The 18,415-nt window shown below is 36.9% G+C and overlaps 3 protein-coding genes across 3 annotated transcripts; all 3 read right to left on the bottom strand.

Moving 5' to 3' along the window:
• Window positions 1-1,023: 1,023 nt before the first annotated feature.
• Window positions 1,024-8,761, bottom strand: LOC104778125 (thiohydroximate-O-sulfate sulfur/sulfate-lyase (nitrile-forming) NSP2-like). Its single transcript, XM_087506998.1, has 8 exons — window positions 8,417-8,761; window positions 7,866-8,327; window positions 7,406-7,762; window positions 5,549-5,655; window positions 4,574-5,455; window positions 4,154-4,423; window positions 1,536-2,363; window positions 1,024-1,358 (listed from the first exon to the last, which is right to left on the bottom strand). Exons 3-8 carry the CDS (start codon window positions 7,419-7,421, stop codon window positions 1,248-1,250), a joined length of 2,214 nt encoding a protein of 737 aa, XP_087363124.1. The 5' UTR covers window positions 7,422-7,762; window positions 7,866-8,327; window positions 8,417-8,761; the 3' UTR covers window positions 1,024-1,247.
• On the bottom strand, window positions 7,857-8,606 carry LOC147947811 (myrosinase-binding protein 2-like). Its single transcript, XM_087507459.1, has 3 exons — window positions 8,541-8,606; window positions 8,417-8,485; window positions 7,857-8,327 (listed from the first exon to the last, which is right to left on the bottom strand). Exons 1-3 carry the CDS (start codon window positions 8,604-8,606, stop codon window positions 7,857-7,859), a joined length of 606 nt encoding a protein of 201 aa, XP_087363585.1.
• A 1,928-nt stretch (window positions 8,762-10,689) lies between the features above and the next one.
• LOC147947812 (uncharacterized) lies at window positions 10,690-11,319 on the bottom strand. Its single transcript, XM_087507460.1, has one exon. It carries the CDS (start codon window positions 11,317-11,319, stop codon window positions 10,690-10,692), a length of 630 nt encoding a protein of 209 aa, XP_087363586.1.
• Between the last annotated feature and the right edge of the window lie 7,096 nt (window positions 11,320-18,415).

Here is an 18,415-nt window from a genome sequence, read left to right on the forward strand (position 1 = left end):
CAGTTACGGTTTTTAACCATTTTATACTGTTACGGTTTGGTTAGGGTTTGGATACGGTCTGGTTATGGTCCGAAATACGGTTACGGTTTGATTTTGGTCATGCCTACAACCAGCTATACAAACGCTTTATGTTCTTTTGACAACGATAGTAATTTAATTCTCAAAAACGTTTACATTCTTTTTCAATGTGAGGGAAATGCTTCCTACGGTGTCTAACTAATTAATATAAGTCCAAGAAACCATGAATTTGTTACACTAAAGAAAAATAATACGCAACGCATCTAATGGTTACTTTTGAAAGAAAACTACTTCAGTACGTATTAACAGAAGTATAGTATTCTTGGGGTGATCCTTTTGTCTATCAAGCTAGTTACAAGTTACAACATGTAGATCAGCCTCAACGAAGTTGGTCTAAGAGCAAGTAAAAAAATGTTATGGTCCCTCGGAAAAAAACTATAAAATGGTCAGGCCCAATAGTTCCCCTTTGGAAGGAGCTTCACAGCCATTGTTCAAGCTGCCTCAAATCCGATAAGGCATTTCTTAGCTCTTCTGGCTAAGAAATCATCATCAATTTAAAGTCAAATAGACTGCACGGTAGCTCAATAAACTCTTCACCATCAAAAGTGCACTACAAGAAAACATGGAATCGCCGACTACAAAAACAGTCACTATTCAGTCGCAAAATACTTAGTAACGACTGATTGGCGACTGACATGCGTAGTCGGTAAACAGTGGCGTCGCTAAAATAATCAGTCGCTAAACAGTCGAAATGGAGCTACTAATTGGCGACTGATAATAATGGTCGTTTTTCCCTCGCCAAATAGTCGCTAAATTTAGCGACTGAATTGCAACGCTTTAGCGATTGATCTGGTTACTCATTTGCGACTGTTTTGGTTAATGTTTTGTGTACGTTTAGGTAACTGTTTGACGACTGTTTAATTATCATTTTTTTTAAAATGAATTATTTGATTTTATAATACCAAAACTGATTATGAAAACTACAACTAAAACACAACAAACATGAAATTAAACAAACATGAAATTAAACAAAGACATAAGTTTAATTTTACATCCAACATAAGTTCAGGAAAAAATCCAAGAGTACAAGTCCCAAATATTACAAAAGTTTTCATAAACATGAGGGAAGGAGGGATAGTGAAGGAACCTAACTTTGAACATCAGAAAGGTTTGGGTCATTGGTTTGAGACTCGAGGAAGAAAGACATACATGGGGTCACTTCCCGGTAACTAGGAGGAATTGAAAGCTGCAGCACCCTTTTCAATCCTATTTTCATCATCTTCCCCGTCACTGCTTGGTGCGTTTTCCCAAAGACGGTTGAGTTCTCTCCCACAATAACACTGGAGAAACCAAACGGATTATTATTAGCAATCAAAAGTCATAAAAACTAGATATACAAAGTTTTGTTTTGGTGTTAAGCGCTTCACGCAGAATCATTGCTAATTGCCTTGTGAAGACAAAAGCATGCTAATATGATGCAGAGATATATGTGCCGATAAGCTCAATGAAGCAGTTACCAGATATATGTGCCTTATAAAGTTTTGTTTTTGACCTTCTTCCAGCTTCTCCCACGTCAAATTTTCCGTGTTCAACACGAAAGTCCCACTGGTCAATTTCCCCGGTCCCAAATGAGCCTTTGGGTCCATATCAACCTCACCTCCAGATATAACAATATATTTCCCCAAAACTGCTATCGAAAATACGCTCCTCCCCCATGGCTTTTCACCAATTGTTTCCACTTTAGTCCACTTACCTTCAACAGAGTCATAGCAATGAACATCATCCAGTTCATCCCCGTTAAATCCATACACAACCCAAATCTTTCCGTGCACAACTGCGAGCCTTGGTCCTCCTCTCACTTTGCAAAACTCTCCAGGATTCGGAAGCTGAATCCATTTTTGATCAACAATGCTATAAGCATGAAGTGTATTGACCCGTGCTGTAGTACTCACTCCACCAAAGACATAGACATTCTTGTTATCAGTAGCCATTCCGTGGAAGCTACGGGGTGCTGGTCCTTTATCAACGTGAGTTATGAGTTTCCACTCGCTTTTAACTGTGTCGTAAGAGTAGAAACCGCTGTAATTACGGTGGCCATCACCACCACCAAAGACGTAGAGGTTAGTGCCGATGGCCACCATGCAAACGCCTAAGCAAGGGAGGTCAGGAAAGTCGTCATTAGGAGGAGCAAGTGACCATGTGTGAGTCTTTAAATCGAAGACGTATAAATGTTGATCGATGTGGAAATTTGGCGTTAACTCTCCTCCAAAAGAGTACATTTTGTCTCCAACCATTGCTATAGCGTGCGAGCATCTTGGTCCAGGTTCATTTGACTTTTGCTCCACCTAACAATGATAATGCATATAGCTAAAACACAATTTACAGTAGCATATTTATAAGAACAATACTTGGCTTCACCCCTATGGGTGAAGGAACCTCTTTATTCACCTTCTTATAAAATAATAAAATAAAATCTGTACACATTATTATAAAATTAAAAACTTAAATCGCTCTTTTATAAATCCAAACCGATATATAATTTTATACTAATTGTAAAATATAAACCCTATATATCTCATTTGTAAACCCAAACCGACATATAATTTCATTCTAATTATAAAATCTAAACCTTAACCATCTCATTTGTAAACCGAAACCGACATATAATTTCGTTCTAATTGTAAAATCTAAATCCTAACCACCTCATTTGCAAACCTAAACCGAAATATAATTTCATTTTAATTGTAAAATCTAAACCCTAACCGCTTCATTTGTAAATCCAAACCGACATATAATTTCGTTTTAATTATAAAATCTAAACTCTAATCACCTTATTTGTAAACCCAAACCGACAAATAATTTTGATTTATTTTTTAAATAAGATAATATATAGAAGATTCTGATTGGTTGAAAATGAGGAGGCGAACACAAAAGTTCACCTAAATATTTTTCTATTAATAATGTTCACATGGAAATGATCTGAGCTTTTTTTGTAGCGAACAAACTGACCAATATCAAACCACCTAATTCAACGTACAACAATCATACTAAATAACATTACTTTATTAAAATTCCATATTTTTTGAGTAAAACTATATATACTTAAAATGAATCTATACTAACATTTTCACAGCATTTTATTGAAAAACCTTGGAGTTCTAAATTATTTAGATACTAATTATTTTGTTGATATATTAGATACATATAATTCAATATCACCCACTTATAAACAACTTTTGATAGACTTTTTTAATTTCGCTTTTATTATCATTTTTATATTATTAACTATTTTTACAGCATGTTACTGTTTAAAACATGTTAGCATGTTACTGTTTAAAACATGTTATCTCTAAGGGGAAAGAGAAAGACATTTGAGCTCTATAATACATACATGTATATACTAATCAAGTTATATGAGATTCTTATGCATTTTTTTTTCTTTCAAAAGACAACAAAATAACTAAGGTGGCCAAGGGAAAGACTAACACTTATCTTTTTGACAGTAACATTATCTTTTCTAAAATAATATTTTCTATATTTCACTTTGTTTATCATTTTTAATATATTTTAACATCATTTAAAAAATTTCAAAGAATGATTGATATAATTTAAATTACTAAAGTTAAAATATTATGTATATGTGAACTTATAAATGTTACACATGTTATAAAACGGGGTTATACTGCAGAACACATTATAAGGTTAGACGGTTTACATTAACATTAGTATAAATTTTAAAAATAGCATTAGTCCCACGCTTGAATACGGGTTAAATTTTCATTTTATTGTTTTGTTAACACCATCAATTTTAGAATATTAGACATATCTAATTAAGTTGATTTATTACGATTATGTAAAAAAAATTGTACTATGGGTGAAATTCTAGAATTGATAATCAAAATAAAATTTTACAAACTTAAACACTAAACGAAACAAACAATATTAACAAAAAATAAATGTAACTTAAACTTTAAAAATTTTAGCTATAAAAATACCGCGGGTTAAAATCTAGTTTAAATATATTTTCTTAAATCATTTTTGTTTTTTTCAAATGCATACCAAAACCAAAATGAGTAAAAATTTGCAGACCAAATCGATAAGTAGAACCAAATATTCAGCCCTACTACATACATACCTGGATCCACTTGCCACGCAACATCGGAGTAGGCGAAAGAGACATATAAGCTCCGATAGAATGAAGAACGTCGCTCGAACTTCCATGGAAGCCGGTAATTTTTCCGCCTTCGAGCAAGAAGAAATCACCTGACGTCATTCCAAACGACTGAGAGGTTATTCCCTTGAATGTCTTGAATATAAGAGCCGTTATAATTTCTATCTCCAAGCCAAAGAGTTTCTCGTAGTAAACTATCACAGATGTAATGTAATCATCTCGATCGATCACAAACTGCCAAATACAGCAAACCATAAAAACTCTCAATTCGTAAGAAACTCACAATCTAGGCCTATGCATTTTGCGTAGAGAAACTTTATTATTATAAAAACAATAAATCCAAATAATATCATGGAGTAACAAAACAACTATGTATTTAATTACCTCCTCTGTTCCGAGCAATGACTTTTTCCCGTGACCATCTCCAGCGAGAAACTCCGATCCTTTATTGTATTCAAACTTGACAAAGGCCACGCCAGAATCGTCTTGTCCTACGTAAACCTTCCTCACATTATCATGAACACCATCGTCCCAAGAAACTCCTCCGTTTCCGCCTTGTGCTGGAAGTTTAAAGGACTTAGGAGTTGCCGGAGTAGAAGATGTCATCGAGGGAGATATATATGCTCCTAAAGAATGGATGCCATTGCTTGCTCGTCCATGAAACCCAACGATTTTGCCTCCTTCGAGTACAAATTTGTTTCCGGAAACCATTCCAAAAGGCTGAGAGGTAATGCCTTTGAATGATTTGAAAATAAGAGATGTTATCATATCAGTTGGTGTGCCAAAGACTTTCTCATAGTAAAAGTCAACCGATGTGATGTAGTCATCCGAATCAACCTCAAACTCTTCTGTTCCTAGCAATGTTATTTTTCCGTGCTCACGCGTTTCTATTTTGCCATTTGTTTCGTATTCAAACTTGATATAAGCAACACCGGAATTGCCTTGACCAACATAAACCTTTCTTACATTATCGAAAGCACCATCGTCAAATGTTTCTCCACCATTTCCTCCTTGCGCTTCAAGTTTGTTGGGAGTAGGAGTCAAGGAGGAAGAAGAGGATGAGGTTGGAGCTAAATATGCTCCAAGAGAATTGAGATGAGGGCCCACAAAACCATGGAAACCGATGATCTTCTTATCTTTCACTTGAAGTGAAAATTGTGTACCATCTCCAAAAAATTCATATCCAATGAAAACAGAAGTATTGTTGTTGGTTTTGAACTTGACTCCTTGAATGATATTAGAAGAGTCATACCAACCTATCTCGATCTGTAAAATAACCGAGATCAAAATGTTATTTTCTCGAATAAGAGAAATCGAACAATTAGCATTGAAGAGAGAGAAAAAAAACGTAACACACACCGTAGAAACGACAGCTCTACTAGATTTCACACCATAGAAAATTCCTTCCTTTCTCTCTCCGCTCTTAACATAATCGAACTTAATGTTCTCGATTCCTAAACCACCAGCTGCAACATATATCTTTGTTACATCGTCGTGATATGATCTGATGTAGTATATTTCAGTCAATTAAATTATCAATCCACAATCTACATTAATCAACTCACTAAGAATACACAAAGTTGCTTAATCTATTCTTAACAGGAATTGGTTTTGTTGTAACAATCTTAACTAGCAAACAAATTAAAGAAAAGAAATAGAACACAACTAACAACAAACTTTAAATCAAGATTAAACAAGTGAACCTTGGGCAAGGTAATTGACTTGGGAGATAGCTAATCAATCCTAGATGTCCAGGCAACAATCAAGAACAATCCTATGGCTAAGAACACTAATGCAAATCAATCCATTTCCATAGTAGAGATTCCTATGCTAATCAAGTGATAATCAACTTTTTCCAAAGGCAATCACAAAGCTAGCATGCATTAAGAACAAGTCTTAATACCACTAAGCACCCTAATCATCAATTTCCATTGGCTAGGAGTGCAAAGCCTTTGAATAGTTTGGTTCAGGAATTTCATCAAACACCTTATGGGCAATGGAAATCCTAATGTCTAGATTCAAGCTTGATCAAGGCTTTACAGCATTATTAACAATAAACAAGATAGGAAACACATAAATAAGGCTCTAGACATAAAAGATCAATCATATATCTCCCTAATCTACCTAGCCCAAAGTTCTAATGTTCTACTCACTCATCATCATGATCACACAAAGGAAAGAGTTTGATCTTTGTGAAATCATAATAAGAGATTATAGATTAAGAGATTTGAAAGAGAAATTGCTATTAAAAAAACTTAGAAGTACTCAATCATTCAACAAACCAAGAGTAAATAAGCTTAAGAATCCTAAGTGGCTGCTAAACAAGAGATAAACAAAAGATCAACCAAAGATAAGAGATAAGAGATAAGTCTCCCCTTAATAGGGTTAGAGTATTTATAGCAAAATAAAAGGGAGCCGGGTCAACCCAGTTCAAACCGGATCAAACCCGGATCAAAACTAAAACAAGTGTGGTGATGGTCTCACACGACCATGCTTTGACCAATTGAGATGGCCGGGCACACTTTGGCCGATGGTGGTGGACGCTGGTGTAAACGGTGTTTTCTCTTCTTGAGCTCCATCGGCCATGGCTTGGCCGATTGATGAGGTCGCGTGGCTCCAACGGTCATGGCTTGACCGATTGAGCTTGGCCGCTGCTGTAAACGATCTTCCTCTTACTGAACTCCATCAGCCAGCTCTTGACCGATTGGGATGGCCGCTGGTCTTCACTCGGCCACCGTTTGGCCGCTGCTCTTGGCCGTGTGTGGCTCCTGTATTCACTCTGGCTGTATATACGTTCACTCAGACAGGTATAACTCTTTACACGCACATCTGATTGGCCTGAAATCTCCTCCATTGCAAAGATTACTCAATTTCCAATAACTTAGATGAAGAACTCTGGAGCTAAATCTCAAAGAAAGGTCTTCATACGAGTCGATCTTTGAGGAACTGCAAACTGGTTCCGAATCATCAATCATCTTGTGTGCATCCAAATGTGTGTCTTCCATTATATTGCTAATTATTGACTTATTTGGCTCCAAAGCACACTTTCCTTGTACATCTCTACTCCGTCATCTGAGATAACAAACTTGATGCAAAATGCAACCTAAACAACCTAAATGCTCATGAATATGCACAAAACAATGAAGAATTAAGCTCTAAAATTACACAAAAACACAAGATATCATGATCCATCGTCCCATTGGTTGCCTCCCTTACCTCCTTGTGCTTCCATCTTTTGGGTTCCACCTGAACATGTGTCCAATCTGCTTCCTCCTGTGTGAGATCCTGTCCCGCCAGTGCTTCCAATGGGAGTGGGAGCAGGAACTGGAACAGGAGAGGGAGCGGTTGGAAGAGGGGCAAAATGTGCCCCAAGAGCATCAATAACATTACCAGACCTACCATAAAACCCAACAAGTTTAAAACCTGTTTCCTCAAACACAAATTTGCTACCGACCACAGTCCCAAAAGCAGGGGAGGTTCTTCCTTTAGATGTCTTGAACGTAAGTGAAGTAAGGTAACCATCAATTGTTCCTTCCACTGATGTAATATGTTATTAGGATAATCCACCAGAAACTGCAACCATATAGTTTTTTTTTTCTCCAATCAAAACTAAACAATAATACTAATATCTTAGTACACACGTACGAGACTACATAAAGCTTTTATATCAAGGTACCTCTTGTGGACCTTCTTGTTTGTTCCCATGAGCATGCGGTACCGTTATTTGGCCTTTCGAATACTCAAACCTGACATAACCCACATTCTTACCATTTCGTCCAATGAGAACTTTTCTAACACCATCAAAAGCGCCATCGTCCCAAGCAAAACCTCCATTCCCACCTTGAAGTTTAAATGTCTTAAGAGACGAATCCACAACAGTGAAGTTTGCTCCAATAGCATCAAGAGCTTGACCAGAACGTCCATGGAATCCAAGAAGTTTTCCTCCATTTTTACCTTCGAGAATGAATTCTTTCCCTGCTGGATTTCCTAATAACGTCGTATGACCAAGTATCGGAGATATTCTTCCATAAGAGGTTTTGAAGAGTAAAGATTTGATCAATGTTGATCCATAAACGAAAATATTGTCGTAGCTTCCACCAACGGCTATGATATATTCACTTGGATAATCTAATGAAAACTGGATTTCATTTTCCATAATAAATAAAAAAAACTTATTATTAGCTTTCACGGGTTTGATAAGAACCGATTTAAGAATTTTTCCATTACCTCTTCTAGTTGCCCACGGTTTGTCCTGTGTTCACGGATTTTGAATTTTCCATCATTTTCGTATTCAATCTTGATATATGTTACCGTGTGAAAATCTTTTCCAACAATTACTTTTTTTAACTACATCAAAAACACCATCATCGAGTGCTCCTCCCTTGTTACCACCTATCGCTCCCACCTTTTCAGACATTGTTTCTAGCTTTTAAACCTTCGAGAAAACCTGAAAGATTCAAACGTTTTTCGAAAACACACTAAGAAACAAGAAACAACAAACCGAATGGTTTTTTGGTAGTGAAAAACAAAGGAAACAGTTCTGTCTTTAGTTTTTTGGTACTTATCACAAGTGTGGAAAACGTATGAGTTGTATTCCCTATTTATTGGCATTTCTCTTTAATTTTTGTTTTTACAAATTTATTATTTATTGTACTTCCTAATAATTGCATTATTGATTCTTTTTATGAAGGTTTGAAATAAAATGTTTTTTTTAAAAAGTTTTTGATGGCCCTATTAGTTATGATTCGATTAGCGTGACAACTACCAAGCTACACTTTTCAGAATTGAAGCCAACAGTGATGAAACAAATTCAATAATGGCTGATATTGAAATAGCTTATGAACAAAATAAAATATCATATACTATTTCGCGACATATAGATTTTACAGACAAGCTAAAAAAAGATAGAAATAGCTTAATAACAAACTATCAACCAGTTTAATACATATTTTGAACACAATTTCACGACCTCTATTTAAACCCTTGACCAAACCTGTTACATTTCCAACAAAATGAAAATTTAAACCAATCTGAAGTACTCTAAATATAAGGATATAAATAATACTGATGAATATATTCAACTTAAATCGATGAGAGAAACATAGAACTAAGCTGAATACAAAAAAAGTTTTAAAAAATCTAAAAACTCAGATACTCTCTCTATCTGACCTACTATTTGAAAAACATCATAAATTCTCAACAATAAACTTTTACATTGTAGAAGACATAAATGATGAATTTATTTATTTGAATGAGAATTGCTAGATTAGTTCACAAAGTTAAAAGAAGATAAATAAGCAAGTAGAAGAGGATAAGGAAGATGGTTTTTTGAGGATACCAAAAATACTATACAATTATTACTTCATACCATGACGATCAAACACTTTCTAGGATACTCGTACGAGAAACTTAATTATAAGTAAAAATTTTATTCTAACAAATTTTAGATGTCCAACTATATGAAATTTAAATGGTATAAAGATATATCTATAACATAAAAATTCCAAGATATTTATAACATAAGAATTTCAAGATAGATAACTAACCCTTCTCGAAAAAAGATTTATTGCAGAATTTTTTTGGAAAACGTGATAACATGGGGTACAAAACCTAAAATTAATTGCTTGCTTTCGTTTTCTAAAAAAATAAAGGATTACATATGTGTTTATGTTTTTTTTTTTGCTTTTTTGGGATATATTGAAATTGATGTCTACTTTTGTATTCTTAGTGTTATTTTTTCACAAAATTCTTCTGACGTTAACATTTTTTTCTAAAATAAGTTTACTGTATTGTGATTATGATAGGAGTTGTGATTCTCGAAACGGTTACATCCGTGTAAACGCAAGAGAAATGTTTTTTTCTTTTAACACTTAAATATTTATTGATATTTAAATGTAATCATGGAACAATATAGAGTTTAGGAATCTCGGAACAAAATCATAATAAATGGTAGCAGTATTTGGTGGTCGAGGTGACTTTGCTAGTATGTCCGCACATTTGTTGTTGTTCCTTGAGGTCCAGGTGAATTTGACGTCCTCAAACTTTTGTACCCAGAATTTGATATCCTGAATCCAATTGTGTGTCGCAAAATGTGGACTCTTCCCTTGTAGGATTTTTGTGGCTTCTTTATTATCTCCTTCCATGTGAATCTTTGTGGAGCCTTTGGTCGCATCATGTTGTAATGCGTATAGTGCTGCTTGGAGTTCACTTTCTAATGACGAATTGGTGCATTGTCCTTCTGCTTGACCTGAACCGTCATAGTAGCCATTTGTGTCTCGGAAGAGCCAACCCGATTGTGCCTTGATTGTGGTGTTTAGAAATGAGCTATCATAGTTGCATTTGATCCAGCCTTGAATAGGTTTTGACCATCTCGTCCTTGTTTGTGGTTGTGGATTGGAATTTGTCTAAGTCGAGTGGAAATCCTTCACAATAGCCATGGCATCAAGCCATTCCTTCGCATCTCTCTGTGCTTGTTTCATACATATATACCATGGTATATGTCATTGTTGATAAAGTAAAATGTTTCTGCATTTCCAGATCCTCCATAAAGTCCAAAAAGGAACTTGTTTGGTGATTTCCTCCATATCATGTATCTTCGTCATTGTGAGCAATTCTTGGATCTTGTCGCTTACTGGAATAATTGGATCAAATATATTGGTGTTTGGTATGCCTGATCCTCTCCAGACAGATTTAGCAAAAGCACAACCAAAGAATAGATGTTCTGTAGTTTCTTCTTCCATACAGCAGCAGCGACAGAGGGAGTAGTGGGAGATATGTCTGTATCTCATTGTTGCACCCGTTGATAAAGCTCCAGATAATAATCTCCAAAGGAAGTGTTTGATTTTTGGAGATAAGTTGCATTTCCAAACTTCGGTTTTCAATTCAGGATCACCTAGTGGGGGCTGAGGTAGCTGGTCCGTTAGATGGGTTGAGAGCCAATATGCTGATTTTACCGTATGTGTGCCAGTCTTCGTGTAGTGCCATCCTAATAAGTTTCCTTCTGCATATCTGCTGATTTTGAGGTTCAAAACTGTATCTGCATCTTCCTCATGTACAAGTTCTCTGACTAGATCCTCGTTCCAACCCGATTTGTCTTCATTTAGTAGATGATCGAGTGTCATAGGTTCCATATTTAAGGTTTTGGGGCGTGGTGCTCTAGGGGGGTTTGAAGGTAACCAAGGATCTACCCATGTATTTATTAAGTTGCCATCTCCTATCACAAACCGAAGACCTTTCTTAAGGAGATCTCTGCCATGTAAGATGGATTTCCAAATATAGGACGATTTTGCTTTGTCTGTTGCATTCAAGATATTTGTATCCCCAAAATATCTAGCTTTTAAGACCCTTGATACTAGGCTATTAGGCTTATGAAGGATTCTCCAAGTCTGTTTGCTTAAGAGAGCAGTGTTAAAATGTTCTAAGTATCAAAAGCCTAACAGGGTGGGGGAAGTGGCTCTTCAGCCACTACTGACTTGACTAGAGGCGCGGTGGCCCCTAATCCACCACATCCACCATGAGGACAGCCTGCTGGAACTGTCAGGGGTTAGGCAATGCCCCTACAGTTCGACGCCTAAAGGAGATTCCTCGCAAGCATCTCCTGGACATCATTTGCCTATTAGATACAAAGCAGCAAGATGAAGTGGTTCTGGAAAAAGCCAACGAGTTAGGTTTCCATCACACAATTACAGTTCCTCCAGATGGTTTAAGTGGGGGTCTTGCTATTTGTTGGAAAAATTATGTTAATCTAGTAGTTCATTTTAAGTCTCCAAATCTTGTAGATTGTACAATATCTAGTAATGGAACAAGTTTCTTTTTTCCTTTGTGTATGGTCACCCAAACCCGGTCTACCGGAATGATCTATGGGAAAGACTAGAAAGACTAGCCATTACTAGACAAGGCCAACCTTGGCTAATAATGGGAGATTTTAATGAACTATTAGGTAATGACGAGAAAAGAGGGGGTCGTATACGACCTGAGGCTTCTTTTCAAGACATGCGGAGAATGGTTAGACAGTGTGATCTTTCAGATTTGAAATCCGTAGGAGACAGATTCTCTTGGGCTGGTCAACGTGGATATCACTATGTGGTCTGTTGCTTAGATCGAAGTATGGCAACTTCTTCATGGCACACTCAGTTTCCAGCTTCAGAAACGGCTTTCTTGGAGTTTGAGGAATCATATCATAGGCCGCTGGTAACAACTATTGCCGAGTCAACATAACTATGCAGAGGTTATGTCTATTATGATTCACGACTCTACCACAAACACGGTTTCAGAGAGTCAGTTTTAAATGGCTGGAGAAGAATGCAAGGAACAAACCATGGAAATTTGCAACAACGCATCACCCACTGTAGACAAGAAATATCTAAATGGAAACGTCTCAACAGAGAACATGGAGAGGAACGAATAGCTTTACAACGACATGCCCTGGATAAAGCAGTTGCTACGGGATTACCCCTATAAGAGAGAACGCGTCTACGAAGAGAACTCAATCAAGCTTACACAGAAGAGGAAATCCACTGGAAAAATAAGAGTCGTAATACATGGTTGCAAGTGGGAGATAGGAACACTTCCTACTTCCACAATCAAGCAAAGGCCCGACGAACATGAAACATGATTAATGCAATCCAAGACCATATGGGAGAAACAAGACGGACTGAAACTCAGATTGGTGAAACTGCGATACATTATTTCAACAACTTATACACCTCTCAAGAAACTACAGAAGCAGATTATGAATGTATTTTCAGAATTTCCAGCAAACAGTCTCCACAACTATGAACAATGATTTAACAAAAGAAGTCACTGAGCATGAAATCAGAGATGCAATCTTCAGTATCAGACCACATCGTGCCCCAGGTCTAGACGGTTTCACAGGAATTTTTTATCAGCAGTTTTGGGAAGACATTAAACAGGATATTATCAACGAAGTCAAAAGTTTCTTCCAGGGGGAAAACTTGAACTGTTTACACAACCATACCAACATCTTTTTGATACCAAAGACAGAGTGTCCAAGTACTATGGCCGAGTTCCGTCCTATCGCACTCTGCAATGTCAGCTACAAGATCATCTCTAAAATCCTAGTAAACAGACTGAAGTCGTATTTGGATCAGGTGGTTTCAGAGAATCAGGCAGCATTCATCCCTGGAAGAATGATTACAGACAACATCATACTGGCCCATGAAGTCCATCATGCCTTAAAAGTTCGCAAGCGACAATCGAAGCCATATATGGCAGTTAAAACATACATCACCAAAGCATATGACAGACTTGAGTGGCTCTTCCTCGAAAAAACGATGCAACACATGGGTTTTGATCAGAAATGGATCCGATGGATCATGGCCTGCGTCTCCTCTGTTAAATACTCTGTTCTGATAAATGGCACTCCACATGGAATGATCCAACCGAGTATAGGAATAAGACAAGGTGACCCTCTTTCATCCTATCTGTTTATCTTATGTGCAGAGGTACTATCCCAAATGGTAAACCAAGCTGCGAATTCAAGAAAGTTTCAAGGAATCAAGATAAGCAACGGAGGACCAGCAATAACGCACCTGCTTTTTGCCGATGATTCTCTATTCTTTACTTTGGCAAATGGGAAATCTTGTAGTACTCTGAAAAACATCTTCACCAAATATGAACGAACCTCGGGGCAAGCCATTAATTTGAACAAGTCATCGATCACTTTCGGGAGCAGAGTACATCCCGATGTTAAAAGAAGAATCCGCAACAATATGGGTATTCATAATGCTGGAGGGGGCAAATATTTGGGTCTCCCAGAGCAGTTCAACAAGAAGAAATCAGAGATGTTTAAATACATTGTGGAGAGGGTCAAAGAACGAACACAAAGATGGAACAAACGTTTTTTATCACCGGCTGGAAAAGAGGTACTCTTCAAATCAATTGCCCTTGCTATGTCAATTTTCTCTATGAACCTTTTTAGATTACCAAAAGAAATCTGTGAAGAAGTAAACAGGATTATAGCTAGATTTTGGTGGGATACATCTGAAAATAAAAGAGGGATGCATTGATTTGCATAGAACAGAATGAGTTTGCCAAAAACAGAAGGAGGGCTAGGCAAACCCAAGAGAAATGTTTTCCACGTTGTGCAACAAAGAAATAAAAAGCCAAGCAACTATGAATTTGTTATACCAACAAACAAAATGTGACATGAATCAATCATACCGTAATATCCCATCAAACTTTCTTTATGACAATATACTTGTTTGACAATAAACTGTATATATGGATATTATGTTAGTCGGTATATGTCTGTCAATTGTCAGGAAGTTTTGTATCAAAAAAAAAATTATTAGGAAGTTAACCATATTGTGAGGGCTAATTAGATAAATAAGTTTTTTTAAAATATATTTAGGTAAAGAACTTGAAATTACACATGAACAATTACTATACTGTGAATAAAGAATGTAAAAAATAAAGTGAATATACTATGGGGAAAAGGTGATAATTGTGTAGTTAGAATCTTATGTTTGAGAAGGACCTGTCAGTGTGGATAAGACTAAGAAAATTCTCTCCCCCAGGCACATTCCGGAGCTTGAGGAAGTCTTTTACCAGATCTCAAACCACTAAGTCTCACTACAAGAAATTGAGGTATTGATAGCACTATAATATAGTGTTTGATGGTGTTTTGCTATGGTTGACATACTCCTCAGTTTTTTATAGCGTTTGTCAAAAGTGAGACGCTATCTTTGATCGATGCGAAAAACCCAAATTTCATTCTCCCTCTCACTTTCGTTTACTCTCTCTCCGTTGTTTCACTTATCAAGCTTTTTTAATTTCTACTACTTCTGTCCATCTATGGATACTCATCAAAACCCTTAACCCAGATTCATAACTAGATGAATAATCTTCCTCTCTACTCCATCGAACCTAACTGAGTCATCTTCCTCTTCTCCACCAAAAATTATGAACCCCTAGATCTGTTCTAGATCTCGTCGCCGCTCAATCTCTACCGTTGGAGTATTCAAATAAGATGTGACCAGAGATGTTTCGTTGATTCTATGAAGTTTTCAAGGGATCTCCTTCGTCCTCGTCGGCGTCGCCACCATCCCGTCTCCGAGATGTTTCGTTGATTCTATGAAGTTTTAGGGTTCATCAATTTATTCTTTTCATTCAAAAATCTTATGATTTTGAGAATTTTTAGTGTTGGGTTTTTTTTGTAGTTTGATTTAATTGAGCCACGATGTCTAAAGATGTCTTTGTGGTTTGATCTTTGAAGGAATTGATGTTCTCATAGATTGATAATTGGGAAAGAAGAATAAGAGCTTTTTTGCTGGAGCATTGGATCTGAGACTTCTCGACGGTGGAAAGGGAGGAATCTTTGACAACGACTGATGAAGGAAGAAACGATATGGTGAGGATTGAGACAACGTATCGGGAAGAAAGTGACAAATCTAGTTGAGGTGAGCTCATATAAGAGCTTAGGGTTTAATTCTTTATACTAGCTTGGCCTTGGATTCTCTACGAAATTAAGTTGTTTTTTTCATTGATGTTTTTCCGTTTGTTCAGGTTTTAGCTTCAAATTTCTGTTTAGCTTAAATGGAACTATTCTTTGAACTTTTGCTATAGTTTAGTAGTACATCTTTGATTTAAAATTGATTCAGATCTTAAAGTTTATTCCAATTTATCTCAATTCAAGCTTTAATCTATTAGATCTTCTTCTTTATTCTCATTTTGTCCTCTGTTTTTTTTTCTTGGAGATCTGGACTGTTTCAGATATGAAAATCAAGGTATGAGATGGGTTGTGGGGTTGAAGATGCCAACAACAAGACTGGGTGAGATAGTTGGATGCAAAGAAAAAAAATAAAGATGGAGAAGAAAATTGAAGGCGATGACGACTTAGTGGTTTTCTATTTCAATTTTAAGTTTTATTTTTTTTTGTTCGACATTGAGTAAATAATATTTAGATAAAAATGGTTGTCTTTGTAAATTACTATAATCAATATTATTGATTATTTTTAGCTTTATAAATTAAATTACAAATTTTATAATCTAAAATTTAAATTTTATAATCTAAAATTTAAATTTTAAATTCAGATGTCTATATCTATGAATAATTAAATATACAATAGCAGATCAAAATTGCTATTATATAGTGTTTAATTACAGACAAATAAACGTTATTATAGACAACGATATGATAGCATAATAGAAAACCGTTATTTTAAGTATCTGATCTACGATGATGGGCGCATATACAATATTTGTGAAAACGCTATGGTATCGTTAGATAGCGTTATTCCGATGTTATCAAAAGTCAATATTCTTGTAGTGTCTCCACCAATGAAACTTGACCCCCGCTTGTAACCGATGGTCCATAACAGAAGTTTTCAAATTTCAAACGAGATTTGGAGATCTGATTGCCTTCTCAATCGACTTCTAACCCTTGTTTTGATCATCTAAGCTGCATTTACTGCTTCTACTCCATCGCATTAACTCAGTTGCAGCAAGAAACCGAAACCTTTTTAAACCAGTCCACAACCTAAAGTTTCAACCCCGTTACTTCCCGCCTTCTATTTCACCACGACTACACATCCTCTCAAACATCACATTCATCGAACCCCCACCATGGCAAATCACATTCCGCAACACCTAAAAGGTAAGGAAGTTCGTCGAGATTACTCTCCTCCACCACGGAAGAGAATCAGAGCTCCTGAACTGGATACTTCAGATCTAATAAAAGAAAACTCCTTAACCCTCATCGGACGACTTACTAACCCCAAGATCCAAAGAATGTGGGCTATCTTCCCCTTCCTCCTTAACCGCTGGAATCTACAAGGAAAAGCAAACGGATTAGATCTAGGTCACGGTATTTTTCAGTTTACCTTTGTGTAGGAGGAAGATATCAACCAAGTCCTAGCTAATAGACCTTACCACTTTGATCACTGGATGGTCATTATCCAACGATGGGAGCCGGTCATTTCACCTTCCTTCCCTTCTCAAATCCCATTCTGGCTAGAGATCCAAGGACTACTGGAAAAAGAGATGGTTCACTCCATAGGTGAAGCTCTAGGCGAGATTCTTGATTGGGATATCACACCCTCCTCTGTCCTCCTTAAACTTCTCTTGAATGGCCTAGAACCTATCACGAAAGAAACAATTATTGAGTTTGCAGATGGTAGCGAAGCTCTAATCTTTCTAGAATACAAAAACCTCAAAAACCACTGCTCTCATTGCTTACGCCTTACACATGATAAAAATCTCTGCCCACCACTGGAAAAATCCAGACAGGTCAATCATCTCCTGGACAAACATGATACAGACACAACAAAACATCACTCTGTTTCTAGGAACTACTACACTCCCCAAGACAAATTTCTACCGCCAAGTCAAAGCCTCAGGTTCTCTGAAAGACCTAATCCCCATCGATCCAGTTCCTACCCAAAGAAGAGATCCATTGAAGGTTTGAATCATAAAGACAGAACAGTGTTAGGACAAATACCATTATCCTATAGCCAGAGAGACCACAATACCCGAATTTACAGACCAAGAGATTCTTACCTCCCAAGAGCCTCAAACCCACCAAGGCGTAGTCTTTAATGGCGAGGGAAAAAAAGATCATCTCCTGACCTAAACGGAGAACCGTCAGTCTCTTCCAGAGCAAGAAGACCTCCACTAGAAAGAAATCTCAAAAATCGTGATCCTGTCACTCCCCCTCCTCAAGGGGATTAGCATATGGTAGTATGTAACCAGCAGATAGGAACCTCACAACGGCTAGATGAACAACAGTACAGAGAGCAAATCATGAGCGATCTCCAAGAAGTCAAAATACAATACATTTCCTGTCCAGATCCAGTTGAAAGAGCTGCTAGGAGAGTGAGAGTCATTCAAAGTGATTCTGAAAATATCATGGTGGAATCCGCTAACTCTATATTAGCGTCAAACCGAATAGCTTCTGCCTTCCCGGAGGTACCTCTCTCTGAAAGCCAAGTGACAATCACACAAGCCTCCCCCCTGTCAACATATCTAGCTAAGCATCACCGTCCTACGAGAGAAACTAGTAAACGTGGCAGAGGTCGTCCTCCCTCAAAAAAACAGGGAGGAAAAGTCAGTAACCCACTACGAGGAGTAAAAACACAAAAAAGAAACATCACACAAGGCTCACCTCGTAAGCCCCCCCCCCCCCCCCCCCCACTCCCACTAATACCTCCAATTCGGGTCCAGCAAAGACAAACCAAAAGAAGAGCTCCAAGGCGACCACAATTACAA

This window comes from Camelina sativa, chromosome 3 (assembly GCF_030686135.1).
Source record: "Camelina sativa cultivar CO46 ecotype springtype chromosome 3, ASM3068613v1".
In the NCBI taxonomy this organism is placed as follows: domain Eukaryota; kingdom Viridiplantae; phylum Streptophyta; class Magnoliopsida; order Brassicales; family Brassicaceae; genus Camelina; species Camelina sativa.